The sequence below is a fragment of the Drosophila bipectinata genome, chromosome 2L (genome assembly GCF_030179905.1).
Source record: "Drosophila bipectinata strain 14024-0381.07 chromosome 2L, DbipHiC1v2, whole genome shotgun sequence".
In the NCBI taxonomy this organism is placed as follows: domain Eukaryota; kingdom Metazoa; phylum Arthropoda; class Insecta; order Diptera; family Drosophilidae; genus Drosophila; species Drosophila bipectinata.
This window is the reverse complement of record NC_091736.1, coordinates 5,875,840-5,891,394: the sequence shown is the minus strand read 5'-3', so window position 1 is coordinate 5,891,394 and position 15,555 is coordinate 5,875,840. Positions and strand designations below refer to the sequence as shown.

The 15,555-nt window shown below is 37.8% G+C and overlaps 3 protein-coding genes across 16 annotated transcripts in view; 2 read left to right on the top strand and 1 right to left on the bottom strand.

Annotated features, from left to right (window-relative positions):
• Positions 1 to 2,240: 2,240 nt before the first annotated feature.
• On the top strand, positions 2,241 to 4,277 carry LOC108119959 (UPAR/Ly6 domain-containing protein CG9338). Its single transcript, XM_017233412.3, has 3 exons — positions 2,241 to 2,690; positions 2,896 to 3,069; positions 3,749 to 4,277. The coding sequence occupies exons 1-3, from the start codon at positions 2,639 to 2,641 to the stop codon at positions 3,979 to 3,981; spliced, it is 459 nt and encodes a 152-aa protein (XP_017088901.2). The 5' UTR covers positions 2,241 to 2,638; the 3' UTR covers positions 3,982 to 4,277.
• A 313-nt stretch (positions 4,278 to 4,590) lies between these two features.
• LOC108119960 (UPAR/Ly6 domain-containing protein bero) lies at positions 4,591 to 6,240 on the top strand. 2 transcript variants are annotated; one of them, XM_017233413.3, is made up of 3 exons: positions 4,591 to 4,862; positions 5,418 to 5,576; positions 5,631 to 6,240. In XM_017233413.3, the coding sequence occupies exons 1-3, from the start codon at positions 4,799 to 4,801 to the stop codon at positions 5,858 to 5,860; spliced, it is 453 nt and encodes a 150-aa protein (XP_017088902.3). In that variant the 5' UTR covers positions 4,591 to 4,798; the 3' UTR covers positions 5,861 to 6,240. The 2 variants fall into 2 exon arrangements, with proteins under 2 accessions (XP_017088902.3, XP_017088903.2); XM_017233414.3 differs by having other exon boundaries at positions 4,595 to 4,862; positions 5,634 to 6,240.
• A 453-nt stretch (positions 6,241 to 6,693) lies between these two features.
• Positions 6,694 to 15,555, bottom strand: part of sky (GTPase-activating protein skywalker) — a 34,323-nt gene continuing 25,461 nt past the window's right edge. For 3 of the 13 annotated variants that reach the window (XM_043211487.2, XM_017233396.3, XM_070277712.1), the window contains 7 exons: positions 12,242 to 12,366; positions 11,838 to 12,166; positions 11,602 to 11,773; positions 10,398 to 10,484; positions 9,039 to 9,197; positions 8,757 to 8,977; positions 6,694 to 8,697 (listed from right to left, as the gene is read on the bottom strand). In XM_043211487.2, the coding sequence (XP_043067422.1) occupies positions 8,556 to 8,697; positions 8,757 to 8,977; positions 9,039 to 9,197; positions 10,398 to 10,484; positions 11,602 to 11,773; positions 11,838 to 12,166; positions 12,242 to 12,366 (1,235 nt within the window). In that variant the 3' untranslated portion in view covers positions 6,694 to 8,555. Of the gene's footprint in view, positions 8,698 to 8,756; positions 8,978 to 9,038; positions 9,198 to 9,912; positions 9,970 to 10,397; positions 10,485 to 11,282; positions 11,313 to 11,601; positions 11,774 to 11,837; positions 12,167 to 12,241; positions 12,367 to 15,555 lie in introns of all 13 variants that reach the window. The other 10 variants (XM_043211488.2, XM_017233398.3, XM_017233399.3 and 7 more) reach the window with 5 other exon arrangements.

The window sequence follows — 15,555 nt, the reverse complement described above, 5'->3', positions numbered from 1 at the left end:
CGGAAGCTAATGGTCATCGTCGTGCAGTGGGTTGCTCCAAATCTTACAATTCTAGTTAGTATAATTAAAATTTAAGCTCTTTTGGATAATATAAATAATTATTTGTTTTTAGCAATTGTCATTAGAGAATGTTTTTATGGAAATAAGCTGAATGCAACAGCTGAGTGTAATAAGTCTCTATATTCAAAGAATTGCACAGTTTGCTTCAAGGATGGATGCAACAAATCGCCATCAATGGCTCCTGTGGCAGGCGCCATTCTTTTAATGTTGGGTGTGGCACGAGTCTTAGCCTAGAAAAATACTATCCTTGAAGTGTACCACTTCTAAACATCGACAATATAAGAAAAAATATTTACTATAGTATATACGTAAATGATATGTTTTTGCAAAATGATTAGTGTTTTTTTTCAATAAACAAAATCCCTTTTTTTAATTTCTATTAGTTTTTTAGGAGAAGTGACTTTTGTAAAAATTCTAAAAATTACTAATTTTGTTATCTAAACACTTGTAAGTATTAAAATCTTGTGGGATTACCCACCATTCTGCATCAAAATCCTGAGACCGAATATTTTTTAGATTTTTTGTCTATTTTTCCTGATGGGATCCCTTGAAAATGGTGTTTTCCCCTATAGGGTCCACAGTGATAGCCATATCTTCCCCAATTCTCATCCGATTCTCAAGCGGGGTACCTTAAACGATTTCTGGGTCGATTCTCCACCATTCTGCATCAAAATCCTTAGACAAAATATTTTTTAGATTTTTTGTCCATTTTTCTGATGGGATCCCTTGAAAATGGGGTTTTTCCCTATAGGGTCCACAGTGATAGCCATATCTTCCCCAATTCTCATCCGATTCTCAAGCGGGGTACCTTAAACGATTTCTAGATTGATTTTCCACCATTCTGCATCAAAATCCTGAGACCGAATATTTTTTAGATTTTTTGTCTATTTTTCCTGATGGGATCCCTTGAAAATGGGGTTTTCTCCTATATGGCCCACTGTGATGGCTATATCTTTCCCAATTCTCATCCTATTCTCAAGCGGGGTACCTTAAACGATTTCTAGATCGATTCTCCATCATTCTGCATCAAAATCTTGAGACGAAATATTTTTTCGATTTTTTGTCTATTTTTTCTGATGGGATCCCTTAAAAATGGGGTTTTCTCCTATATGGCCCACTGTGATGGCTATATCTTTCTCAATTCTCATCCGATTCTCAAGCGGAGTACCTTAAACGATTTCTGAATTGATTCGCCACCATTCTGCATCAAAATCCTGAGACAAAATATTTTTTAGATTTTTTGTCCATTTTTCGTGAGGTGATCCCTTGAAAATGGGGTTTTTCCCTATAGGGTCCACAGTGATAGCCATATCTTCCCCAATTCTCATCCGATTCTCAAGCGGGGTACCTTAAACGATTTCTAGATCGATTCTCCACCATTCTGCATCAAAATCCTGAGACCAAACATTTTTTCGATTTTTTCTCCATTTTTCCTGATGGGATCCCTTTAAAATGGGGTTTTTTCTTATGCGGCCCACTGTGATAGCCATATCTTCTCAAATTCTCATCCGATTCTCAAGCGGATTACCTTAAACGATTTCTGGATCAATTCTCCACTATTCTGCATCAAAACAGGTATTAGTAACCGCAATAAATACAAGGCTTGTGTTATTTTTGATTGCCCAATGAATTTCAATTTCCGAGTATTAATGTAATTAATTGCTGCTTTTTTAGACGCACCCTATTTAATTGATTTTCAAGTAATGGAATAAGGAACAAATAGGAAGAACTTGCGTGCCTGGGCACACTTCCAATCATATCAACGGAAACAATATCTTTCTCTTTGCTTTCTTCCGAAAGAGACGGATTTATTTTGGAATTTTCTCTTGCCAGACGGTACCAAAATACTTCGAATATGTGAACAGTTTTCTCTGTGATTTTCCTCAGTTTACACTCCCACTTTTGACACATTTCCCACCCACCCCACTCCCCCCATGGGTGCTATAAATTCGCTCAAGTGAGCGGCGCACGCCCCCCAAAAAAAAGTGGGAAAATCTAAAAGAAAAGGGAAACACAAAATGTTCATTAAAATTAGACAAATTAAAACAGGCGAAGCGATGACGCCAGGCAAAATGGCCATAAAGTTTTTCCCGCACCACACACACAAAAAATAAAAATAAAAGAGAGCCAGCGTTGAAGAGCAACGAGACATGGTGGCAAGGAGTTGAATTTGGAAATTCTTTTAGTTCGATTTCGTTGTCGGCCGTCGAAACACTGGCGGATTCTAAAAATTTACCCGGGAAAACTGAAAAATCTTTAGCATCCTAAAAACTCAAAAAAGAAACACAGAAGACGAGTGTTTACTTTTCGTTACCTATTCAAACCAAATCAGTTTCAATCATTTTCCCAGTAATAAACACACGTATCATTTATATGAAAAAAATTTATACATATATTTAAATCTGTGTACGTCAGACGAAATATTATATATTTATAAAATCGGTGCGGATGGATCGTTTCAAGTGCGCTGTTTGAGTGTAGAGTGAGCAGAGTTATATATAAGCTTTATTTATTCAAAAAACCTTCCAATAAAATATCAACCTGCAAGTGGAAAAACACTATTTTTCTCTCTGCAACAATGCAGCAATATTTACTTTGGTTTGGCGCTCTCATCTCACTGTCGGCCTCAGGTTTGTATTTTCTCTGTTTTGCTTTAGATTTCCATTAGAATTTTTCGTTCAATTTGTTTTTGGATTTTGAATATTTGTATTTTTGTATTTTGTGTTTGCCAAGTGGTGAATAATGCCATTAGAGAGGCTGTCCTCTGTCTGATTTCATTTTTGTCATAAATAATACAAATCTCTGATCTTTTGGGCATTTTTCAATGCCATGTAGCATACGCCATTAAATGTTATGCCTGCGAGTCTGTCTACGAGGAGAGTTGTGGCGAGGACTTTGAAGTCGAGACCCATTTCAAATACGATTGCTCCTTCATTGCCCCGCCGAGGTTCTTGGAGAGTGATCTGCTCAGCGTAAATGCCACGGCCTGCTTAAAACGTGTCTTCAAAGGTAAGATTTTGTTAAAATTAATTACTAGGATAATTCATACATTAAATATTTAAAAAGCAAAAGTATTTACGCTTCATACGATCTGAATAAGTTGACGGTTTAGTATTTAAAAAATATCATTTATTTACAAAAGCTATTTATATGTCACTCAAGCTAAGCCATTACATATTGTTTCTCGTAGTATTTGTTTGAAAAACTAGCAGACTTTGCTGAATGATTTATGATCTTTTTATTGATAGTGAGTGAAAATTAAATTTAAAAAAAAAATATTTTTAAAACAGCTGCCGCATTTGCTTAAATACCTCAAGCTTAATGAGTTTAAGGAGCAAAACGAGTAATATATACACTTAAAATGATCGATTATAGAATTCAATGCTAAGAAATGTGAATTATTATTAAAGAAAGTATAGAATATAGAAATCCATCCCAAGAATTGTGACGCAAATCATTAGAAAAATAAATTAAAAAGTATATTTTTTTGCATATAAAAACAGCTGTGACCTTATTTTTAAAATTGTCATAGACTTTCCGGTAATCTTGTCGAGTATCGTTGATATCTTTTTAATGTTTCGGGTTAGAGCCATACATATAAAAATCATAAAAACTTAAATTGCTAAGATTCTTGTATTTATTGGGAGTGTGCCTGAAAGTAGACTAACAAAATATTTGATTTCCTTAGAAAATGGCGTTCGGAAAATCGTTCGAGGATGCTTCTTTGGCGAGGTGAACGCCACCGATGTGGGATGCAAAATGGATCCCACCCTGACAGCGGTGCAGAATGTCAGTTGTCATGTGTGCGACAATGAAAATTTTTGCAACGGAGCCGAGGCAGTCATCGGCTGGAATGGACTGGATAAATGGAAATTGTTCTCGAGTCTAGTCTTGTTTCTTTTGGCAGCGCAAGTGCCGTGAAATATCTTTCGGAAGTCACTGGCCGTAATGAGGCATCAATGGAAAAAACAATGAAAAAACAAACAACAGACATGAAACGTTAGTAAACATAGTTCAATTTAAGCAGCACCTCACAATCCTCACGTAGAAAACCTCAAGTAGACAAGCTAGCTAGGATTATAGCCCACTGTGTTAATGGCCAATTAATGGCGAACACAGGGCGTATGAGTAACATTAGCAGACACAAGCCGAAAAGCTGGCAAACAAATATCGAGCGATCCAAATACAAAACTAATAAAAACTAATTTTACACAGAATGCCAAAATTGTTTATTTGTTCGAAAATGCCACTAATGAACTTTTGTCTGTTTGCCGTCGTTGAAATAAATGATGGCTCCCGGCTATTTATCCTATAGATGTGTGGGATATCGTTATGGGGAAGGGCGATTCTGGCAACCTGGCTATATCTTCGGAATGACACCACCCATCGTATCGGCCTCCTCCTCGCTAGCCGCAATGTCAACACCGCAGGAAAATATATATGCGAACGAAGGAGAAGTCAAAATCTGCCATGGAAATCACACTGTAAATGCGATTGTTCGGGCGGGCGAGCGCCCAGTTCATTTCAATTCAGTTCAGTTTAGTCTCGTGTGTGCAACGCTACGAGTCGGTGGCGGTTCGGTTGGCTATTCAGTGGCTATATAGTGGGTCTATCATGTGATTGTGATCGGAGCAGATCGGCAGCTGAGTAGAAAACATCTGTAGTCGCCATATAGCTATAGCTATTGAATCACCGCGACCAGCGGACAGTGGGATCAACTGTTTTCGGGGGCGGTACGATGGAGACGATGGCGTTGCGTGCGTTTCTCCATCTCTTTCTGGTCGTCACGCTGGCCAGCGCAGGTAAGCTCGCCGACCTACCGCCCGTTCGCATCTTTAAACTTTAAAAAAAAACAACAGACGAAATAAAATAATGTATTCAACAAAAAACACACAAAAGAATCGCTAATCTTTGCGGAAAAAACCGTCACGTATGATGGTTCGGTTCGGTTTTGTAAAAAACATATATTCGTTGAAAATAAAATGTTTAATTTTGAATAAAACATATATAGTCATCTGAAAAACACCAGATTATAGCTTAATTACAAATAAAAATAAACAACAAATTCCAGTGGCTAGTTCTTAAATCAAACACTAATATAAACAACGAGTATAAACAGTGAAAAGAATTTTTTCTCCAAAAAAAACTGATAACCCAGCAAACTTTTACGTTTTTTTTTGTTTTTTGCTTAAAAGAAGAAACAATATAAACAAGAGATAAAAGCTCTATATTTCTGTGTTATTGTTGTCTTATGAGAAACAGTGACTGGTTCGCAGACAAAAAACTGATGGTAATTTTCTGTGTGTTTTTTTGCGTGTGCCCTCGTTGACACACATATCTACGCATGTCGTCATCAGCTCGGGCCATTACCTGCTACGAATGCGATTCCGTCAATAATCCAGGGTGTGGGGAGAATTTCGCGGGCGATGACATAGCCACGTCGGATTGCGAGGCGGTGGCGGACATGCGAGCGCCCGGAATGGAGTCCTCGTGTTTGACCAAGTATTACGGCGGAAGTGAGTATATCCTAGGGACCATCGACCGTAAAATATATATATCACCTCTGCCAGCAGTGCCCGGAGAAATGTTGTTTATGAGACGTTCCTGTTACTTTGATGAATCCTCGCCCGTGGAAGTCAATTGCGATGAGACTCCAGATCCCGTAGTGCCCTATCTGAACTTCCTAGGATGCAAGGTCTGCAACACGGATCTGTGCAATGCGGCAGGCAAAGGGGCTACCCTTTCTATAGTAGCCATGATTTTCGTGTTTGGAATGCTTTTTTCAAACTATAATTATTGAAGAGCATCCTTTGTATTCTACCATCTAATATTATTATACTCGAAACCCGTATCCTAATTGGAAAAGCACGTCAAGTCCATGTATCCTAAAACAAAAATGTTATAACAGCATTGAGATATTTTTATAATTTTTTATTTTATTTGATCTTGTTTCCATTGATTTTTATACATCCACTAAAATGATTTAACATACATATATCTTTATATAATATAATTATTCTTGTTTGATTTAATATAATTTATTATCGAATAAAATTTACTCGTCTCCTACATAATCGGCGTGTGTGTTTACGTGTACGTGTACGTATGTATTGTAATCAGGATTTATGTATTACAAAATATATGCATAAATTAAATAAAAATAACATCTCAAAATCGACACACGCTCGCTGTTTCAATTAAAAAATACACATAGTGGTTTTGCAAAGTCAAATATATGGACATACGATTCCAGTTTTATGTATAAATTATTGTATGTGGGTAGGTAAGTAGATATAACATCGTCTACCGTTTAACTGCTGCATTAATAACATTCAAATATAAATATATGGATACTTGTCAAGATATTTCATATTTAAACTACACATTGAGAACAATTCAGATAGAAAACAATTTATGTACAAAAGAGTTAAGTTCTCTTACAAATTTTTTGTTTTGTTTGCTTTACCAAATACTGTCCATGTTAGCAGTGTCCCAAAAGGGTCTCCAAGAGCCTTTTCAAAGGGGGACAGCTGCCGAGTCAATGCCACAAACAATCCTCTCCAAGCACTCCCCGTCTTAAGCTCTATCAACAATTTATATAATCAATCGGCTTATAAGAATTAGTCAACCAAATAGAGTAAAAATTATGAATTTATTACAATTCGCACTCGGAAACAAATAACAAACAGATTTGCTTTTTTTCGCATATTTTCACTTTGCTTTCGCATTGAATGGATCAACTTGTTCAACTATTTTTAGTTGTGGTATATAATGTAGAGTTCGGTTATTTCATATGCCGTACTATATAATGTGTACATATACTTTGAATCATAGTAACAACAACACAGAGAGTTTGTTTAAAACCTAAAACTATTCATATATTATTATATTTCGTTATTTTGCCGCCACAGATTGCACCTCATCTTAAATTTCTTCTCATTTTTTGGCAGGGAAAGAGGACTTGAGGGACTGGGGTGGGATTTGTGGAGTACCAGCTCCGCAATTGTAGTGGAGTGTTGTCTGTCGCTTCCTGCAATCTGTGGCTGCCCACGTCTGTCTCCTCAGTGTTCGTTGTGGTTGTTCTGCCATTAAATTGTAACAATTCGCTTGAGTAGTGCAAAGATCAATAAACCATCAGAATCTGCAGTCACTCAACGGCAAATAATAATAGAGATGAAGTACATTCGAGAGGAAACACACCATGTTCGTTGTGTTAAACATAAAAATTGACTAGAAATATGTGCAAAAATTTTGTTTTGTGCGCAAAAAGTCTAAAGAGGTGAGCAAAGAATTTCGTTGGTACTGAAATTGGAATGGAATCTTAAAATAATTATTGATTGTTCTCGTTTGTGTGTGCTTATGTACACTTGTTTAGCCTTCAACTTGTAATAATTTCTTTCGCTTTTTTTCGGTTTGAGATCAATTCCACATGAATGAATACTCTCTTGCCTTCTTCTATAAATATTTGCTCATAATGCACTTTGAAATGACTGCAAATGGTGTTGGTTTTCGGGGCATTAGCCCTACAATACAATTATGAATTAATTTTGGGTTATTTAGCTACACAGTAATGATGTAGTATCTGAGCATATCATTGTCGGCAGCAACACTAATCGAAAGATGTTTGGTTATGCTTTAACTATAGGTATATTTTTGATGTTTTTTTTTTTTTTTTTTGCGACCAATGGGAGACAATTTTCAAAAACATTCGGTTTCCAATGAAATTTACAAGTTACACTCTCTATACACATAGCAATAATAATATTAATAACATATTAATAACGAATTCAGTCAAGTCAGTAAATTTGGTTTGCAGAAAGAAAAAATACATACATATTTATAAACTAAATGAATTATTAACTCTAATAAACAAAAATCAATCGCAGCCAAGGGTTTCTCTTCTTATTTTTCTGCGTTCGGCTTTAAGGAATAGTTTTTTTTTTTCAATTTTGTTTCTTTGCTGCGATACATGGCTATAGAATACGATTTACATTTAGATATACACTTTATATTAATTCATTATGTATATATGTAGTTGTATAGATATTATGTATATATAATATATATGTAAAGGGGTTATAACAACTAGTGTATTGTAATTTCAAAGCTTTGCGTTTTGAAACATTAACTCACAGAGTATTTCCATTATATAATATATAATTTGTTTTAGTTTTGTTTGCTTTTTAGTTGTTTAGTTGTTATTCATCATAAACATTTAACATTAACACGACGACGGCGGCGATAGCTGCTGATGCGTGGCCACTTTCGATACATATTTATAAATAATTGTTTTATAAATGTTTACACATTTAATCATCCGGTTATCATCAGTATCAGCATCCGCCAATAGCTGCGGAAGCGAAAGCAATCTGATGGGTAGTATTGAGTGGGTTGAAGGAAACGCGGGGGGAGGTCGAGCAGGTTGACTGAGCACTTGATCATCGGCGGGCAATATCGGTCAGACTGAAGTAGCATGAACGGGGTTAGGGGGGGTTTTAGATGCCAACAAAGCCGTAGACCTCCAGCACCCGGATCTCAAAGTCGCCCGACGGACAAAGCGGCGGATTGTTAAAAGTCTTGCAGCTGTCCGTCTTGCCAAATCTTATATTCTCATCCATCCAGATGGCCTGACCCTCACTAAAAATAAACCATAAATTAGATAATTTTGAGGACAATTCAGAGAACCACAAACATACCCTCCACCAATGGTGATCATCTTGGAATCGGCCGCCATAAACAGCTCGGAACTGTGACCCAGATCCTTGTCGCCCTCGATTCCCACCCAGGGGTACTTGGCTCGCTCGGGATACAGGGAGAACAAGAAGGTTTCGCCGGTGCCAAAGTAGGCCTGTCGCTGGCCCTTGTCATCTTTAACATTTCTTTCGAACCAGCGGGAAGAGCAATAGGCGCCAAATACCTGAAAAATATCCAAAATTGTTTATTATTTTTGGATGGATTTCCAAAATTTGATTAATTACCTCATTATTGCACGTCTTGATCATGAGCAGCGTGGGCTCGTGCTGCTCCACCCGGACGTAGAAGGTGGTCAGTGAGCAGCCGTGCTCCTCGGTAGTGTAGAGCAGCACCGGTTGGTACATTGTTATCCTCACGGGCAGCCAGGACCACAGCGTGAATAGCTATGCGGGCAAACAAACAAAATAATTGTTAGAAAATCCATAAAAAAAACTTAAAATTAATAATTTAAATAAACTACAACTACGAGTAACGTTTGAAATAGGGTAGCAATTAGCCAATGACAAAACAAAATACTTGGGCGCGGGTAAAATAAAGTGAAAGAACATGAACTAAAAGGTCAAAAGTCAACGGAAAACAACTAAAAGCCAAGGGTTAGGTATCAAGATAACAAAAAATATATTAACATTAACGAGAAAACGTTAAATCTTGATTTAAAAACTAAAAACTACGGAATATTAATTAACTACAGCGAAGTACGCTTCAAACTGTAAGCAGCAGCAGCAGCAGCATCGGCGGCGGCAGCGGCAGCGGCAGAGCAGCAGCAGCTTGTCCAACTGTAGCTTGGCTCTCAAACTGTAAGCTCTTCTGTGATTTCAATTTCGGGTTTTATTTTTGAAAGTTTTTCCAATTATCGGATGAACTATGTGGGGATCATCTACCAACATTCAAGGACGGCAGGACAAGGACACTTTACATAGACAATAGACTTTCCCAAAATAGTTTTCTAAGACATGGCGTGGCATGGTAGTTTATGGATGGGTTTTCTGGGAGGAATTGCATTCAACATGGAAGTATATATAGTATGATATATATATAGGGGGATAATGGACAAGTTGGAGAGATTGGAGGGTCTTCAAAATGCAATGCAATGCTTACAAATTGTCTATCCGTCCAGGTTTTTATGAAATTCTTTGTGCCCGGCAAACCAAAATGCTATGAAAAGATATAGATGGAGATATAGCAAAAAATTATATGCAATATGGCGGATGAAGAACTGGGGGGACTCTTATGAAAACGACACAGTTCCTTTCACAGTTTCACCTATTCTTCCTATTAACCTAAAGTAACTAAACTATAAAAAATAAACATAATAATCAAACCATGAGGCAATAAACACAAAAAATCAACTAATTGATATTAGACTGAAGGCGATTATATCCGGCAATCCATGCAGTTTTTATGACTTGATGGAATGTGGAATCATAACGTGTAAGGAGCTATAAGCTTCGATAGATATACGGGTAATAGATATATGTATAAATAGCAGGATTAAAAGTGTGTTTCTCGGTGGAGGATTGGTTTGTTTGATTGACATTTCAGAGTGGATTGGAGTTGGACACTTGGAGTTGGCTTTCACTTACATCTTCGTTCGTACAAACTTGACTTTTCAGATTGTGTATGGGATAGACACCCATCGCGATGGCTCTATGACCCGGCGACTTTTCGCCCTATACATATAATCGTGGATGATGGAATGATGGAACATAATTATAATAGTATGCACACCACCCCAAATGTGGACAAAATAAACCCATCAATATCGAAAGAATATATATATATATATATGTAGATGTATACATTGATCAAGCGTTTTGCAAATTTTTAGATTATTCGCAAATATTTTTGGTTGGTATTTGTTAATATTCATTCATTCGTTGCCAAGGCAGCAAAAAAAGTACAAGAAAAATAGAAAAACAATTTTTATATTTATTTATAGAGAGAGATTTCTTGTAAGGAGCAATTAAACTTGAGGATTTCTTGTTTGTTTGTTTGTTTATGTAATTTTGTTTGTGAGTATTTCGCTTTGCAATAATAATTATGCATTTTAGAAAACGAATCAACGAAAAGCAAACCAATAATCGAACAAATATAAGAAGCTGTATTGTGTTGGTTATTATAGATGTGGTTACTGTTGAGGCTATGCTTTTGCTTTAATGGATTAGATTATTCGGCGAAAATTAACAACAACATAAAATTCCAATAAAAGCAGATATAAATGAAAATATTTGAGTCGAAATTGCTGGAATGGATTGCACGCGAAAGTTATATACAAATGCGAGTCCTCTTCTCATGCGGCACATTCAAGCAATTGCAGTTGAACAACTCGACTCGAACGGAAAACAGTTTCAACTCATTCATAAAACTCATAATAAAACAAGCAGAATCAATCGTCAAACATTATCAGCATTATCAGTACTTGTTTCATTAATAATAATTTTTTGTAAAAGATTTTTTTAGCCTCATACCAAATTGCGACAGCTCTCGGAGTGCAGCTTCTGTTTATTGTTTTTGTTTATTGTTTGGTGGACAGAATTGAAGAGATATATTCGATAAGGAACATAAACGGATAAACGAATGAAAATAAATCAGAGAGTATACCATTAGAGAGTGTGTTGCAAAAGTGCTGTGTATTAAGTATATTGGGGTATCATTACTAACTGAAAAGGTGCCTAGCTCGGTTTCTCTGTTTGTATTTCGTTTTCTGAATTCTGTGTGATGGTGGACTGGGGCTGGGGCTGAGGCTGGGGAAAGTGTCGATTGGATAATCGGGTAAATCCTACATACCTCGCGGATGGTCAAGGTGTGCGACATCATTTGGATGTTCACCTGCGACTGACTAGTGGGCAGATTATCACTTGAACGCGATTTGATTAATTGCTTCGAACCGCTGTTGAGCACGGAACGGCTTTTTAATAGCATTTCAGTCTTGATAAATATTCTAGAAATATACTGGGTACTGCAATATAAATAGATAAGTGATTAATTATTTAAAATAGTTTTGTAAATTTAATTATAATTACCTGAGTCCCCTAATACTAAAAGCGGCATGGAGCAGCTTCGCCGGTGACACTGGTATCTTCTTGCAGAACTTGATCAGCGCATTGCCAATGTCGTTTTTAATATTATCCGGACTCCATTCGTTGTTCGACTGGCACTCCTTGTGAAACAGATTGAGTATGACGAGTGCCACACGGTACAGGACCTTGATGCCCTCGTGGAAGAAGCAGTCCATTATCCGCACCAGATGCTGGAAGGGTAGGCCCGCTAGAATCCACCAGCACCAGTCCATAAAGACTCGCTCCAGCTTCAAGCCCGGGCAAATACGTTGGAAATACGAGATGGCACTTTTCTGTAATAACAAAAAAAAAATTGAAATTAATATCAAGGTGATTGATTATGGTGGGGGGTAAGGTGTCTCACTCACCGTGTGCTTTTTGGCTATCTGCATCACCGTCTTCCAGGTGACCTCGTGCTGTAGTTTGGTTTGATTGATGAATACCTTCTCCTTGCTGCCCACCAGCCCGGCCAAGCAAATGTAGGCCTCCTCCTCTGCAATAGACAAAAAGGGGGGATATTAAAGTACTCAGTTTAAAGTTTAAAAGATAACCCCCAAATGGGTCTTAGTCACGCTATTTTAATAGTTCGCAAGCTCTCTATTTAGTAATGATTTATATCTATACTAATTAGTAAGCACAAGTGTTAAATAGTTGTCTATAAAATACAATTCTTGGTTTGTTTTGGCTCATCAATTTCATGTAACAAGCCAACACGTCGTATACGTAATATTAGATATTCAATACGCCCCGTTGGCCGGCGCACAAGATCGTATGGCAGACTTTCCTCACAATTATCTATTTAATAACAGGCCTAACCTTAGCCACAATTAATGCCACAACTTGTGGAGGCTTATGCCAAATCTCAAGGTGCTGCAGCAGGGGGATGCTGTGGTTGCCGACTGGGTTCTGGAACTGCAATACCGCAGTGACGCAGCAAAAATTCAATTACTGGAAGACTCGGAGCATCCCTCGGAGCATTCTTCCACGAGTGCATCTTCCGTGCCCCTTCATAATTACTCGACACAATTTTTAGTTCTCCAACCGACCGTTGGCGATTATTTGATTTGGGAATTAGAACAAATTATGCAATGACAGAGTCGAGTATCGCGTATCGAGTATCAAGGGTCTAAAAATAAGCTCGAGCAGAACTGTAGCTCGATTTTGTTTGTTTTTCGAGCCGTTTCGTGAACGATTCATTAGCGTAATTGAGAATATGATTCAACAATCAGAATCAGAAGCCAGTGGCGAAAATTTGTCAAGCATTTAAAGTGTAATTGTGGCAGCTCTTCATGCGATTCATCAATCAATTAGCAGTCATTCGAATCGAGGGAGTCGGACAGGGATTTAAAATCAATTTAGATACTGAACTTTAGCCAGGGCCGAAGAGTAGGAGGAGCAGGCTCTCACTCCAATCGAATTGGCGCACATTACAAAGTTTAATTACTTTCAAATGCCTCGGCGGCGGGTAAACAAAAGCGCAAAATGGATTTTTTTTGCGACTTTATCAGTGGATTCTGGGCGGCTTATCAGTGGATTACACTGGCCCAAGGCGGTTTGTGCGGCTTAGTTCCTGCGGATTGCTCTCCCAACCGACTGGGGCCTCAGTCAGTGGAGTACATGACTTGAACTTTATCTGTGGCGGAAAGGAACAAGTCCGTGCAGTAAGTGGGCAAACATTTGATAAGTTTATTAAATATTTAAGAGAGAGCACTTGGCCCTTATGGCAAGAACTGATATTTATAGAGCATGACGTACATCTGTGAGGGGACTTAAGGGGGCTTAAGGCTGAATTGTCATTGCAATTCTGCAAACATTTGCATGCAGCTCAAATTTTAATGACCCACCATTATCATTTACTGTCATTATCATTATCAGTCAGCCAGCTAGGCGGCTGAGAGTAAAGCTGAAGTAAATAACTTGCAATTGAATTTAATCAAAGAACTGATGCCACAAAGCAGTCGCTAATTAGGCAATTAAAGATCTAGGCAAGGAGTACAATAGCTATAAACTATAAATCGCTCTTGATAAGCTCCATAGCCAGCGAGCTATATATAAATGGCCACAAAGGTTGATTTACTAACGAGCCTCAAATCAGGCAGAGCTCCAAGCCAATAGACGTCAGAGAGCACGTGTCGACTAATTTATGCGGTTCGACTAAAAATAGACCACCAGATTAGTCTAAACATCTTCTATTCTGATAGAAGACAGCAGACATCCGCTGCTCTGGCTTAATTAGCTCAACAAACAATAGAAGTATTTGCAAAACACTTAATAAATAAATACCTAAGGAGTCTATAAAAAATTGTAGAGTTCTTAGACATTCAGGGTTACTTCCTCAGGCCTTTCTTTTGTTTAATTTTTTATTTATGGACCGAGAGGACAACAAAGTAACCCTTTTCATACTCTGGGTAATGAATATGAATGGGCCAGAGAAAAGGGCAAAGAAATGCAAATGGGCGAGGTCCGGGTTATACGCCACCTGAATCAAGCCTGACGTCAGAGTCTGGGCCATTAAAAGCGAGTACTTTAGATAGAATATTCCATATATTTTAATCTGCATTGTGCGTGCCAGGAATAACAAACTATCCGGAGTCCGGACAAGCACTCCATATAGAAATCTAGCAAAGCAAATATGCACAAGGCGGCAATGTTTGGGTAGGGCACAAGGTGGGGGGGACTTATGATGGAGACCGGAGCTAAATAGAATAGAATTGCCAAACAGATCCATAAACGAAAGAGTACGAGTCTGCCTCGGTTGTTTTTATGTGAATTTTATGCTCACGTGTTGGCAGTATTAGCCCGGCCAGAAGGCAGAAAGCTGAAGCAAAGCAGAACGGGCCAAAAGCAGAATCGGCGAGCAAAGCAAACCTGAAAGGTCTAAATATATACACGGCTATACTAGATGTCTGTATAAACAAATGTGTAGAGAGATAATCGGGCCACAAAGACGGCAACTTTAAAATATGTGTCAGTAAACTAAGAATCCAAACGAATGCAAACGCGCAGAGAGCCTTGAAATCTTCCCCTTTCTGTCTGGCGTTCTGTCTTCGGCTCTGTTTACTTTAAGTGGCTAAAAGGCGAACGAAATTCGCAAATTGCAAATAACAACAATCGAATCGAACTGCAATGACGTCAACAACACAAAATGCAAACGATACCATATGTATGTGCTATCTATATCACTTTAAACATTTGTTTATGGGCGACTCTTGAACTTGAAAAATGCACAACGCTGGGTGTGAAAATATTCAATATATTGGAGTGCGTTGATTGAAGACTTCACTCATTTTCATTCGATTTCGAATTCTGATTTTGTATTTAATTTAAAGTGCCCTTCAGTTGGACAAAAAAATGAAACATATGTATCATATGAAATGAATCTTTCCTTGTAATAGTAATATTTTCAAAAAAAGATGCTAAACCCTGAGCCAGAAGGGCACTACATTTTTCGCTCAGTGTAAACAAACCTTCGAAATGACAGCCGCCTGTCTGACCTCCCCCTCAAAATTGGCTTATCAGCCGGGCAGCTCCCGCAAATAAGTCGCATAAGCTAGACGTACCTCCCAAGTATAAACATCCAGATAATTGGAAATCGTCATGAGATAATATTCTATGAACTCTAATAGATAGAGACTCTACAGAACGATCAATCCCCCCTGAGAACTACTAATTTATAGGCCAA

Coding starts and splice junctions, on each gene's coding strand:
- LOC108119959 (XM_017233412.3), top strand. CDS start 2,639: ATGCAGCAATATTTACTTTGGTTTGGCGCTCTCATCTCACTGTCGGCC. Junction 2,691..2,895: donor CATCTCACTGTCGGCCTCAG/GTTTGTATTTTC, acceptor AATGCCATGTAG/CATACGCCATTAAATGTTAT. Junction 3,070..3,748: donor CTTAAAACGTGTCTTCAAAG/GTAAGATTTTGT, acceptor TGATTTCCTTAG/AAAATGGCGTTCGGAAAATC.
- LOC108119960 (XM_017233413.3), top strand. CDS start 4,799: ATGGAGACGATGGCGTTGCGTGCGTTTCTCCATCTCTTTCTGGTCGTC. Junction 4,863..5,417: donor CGTCACGCTGGCCAGCGCAG/GTAAGCTCGCCG, acceptor TGTCGTCATCAG/CTCGGGCCATTACCTGCTAC. Junction 5,577..5,630: donor GACCAAGTATTACGGCGGAA/GTGAGTATATCC, acceptor CACCTCTGCCAG/CAGTGCCCGGAGAAATGTTG.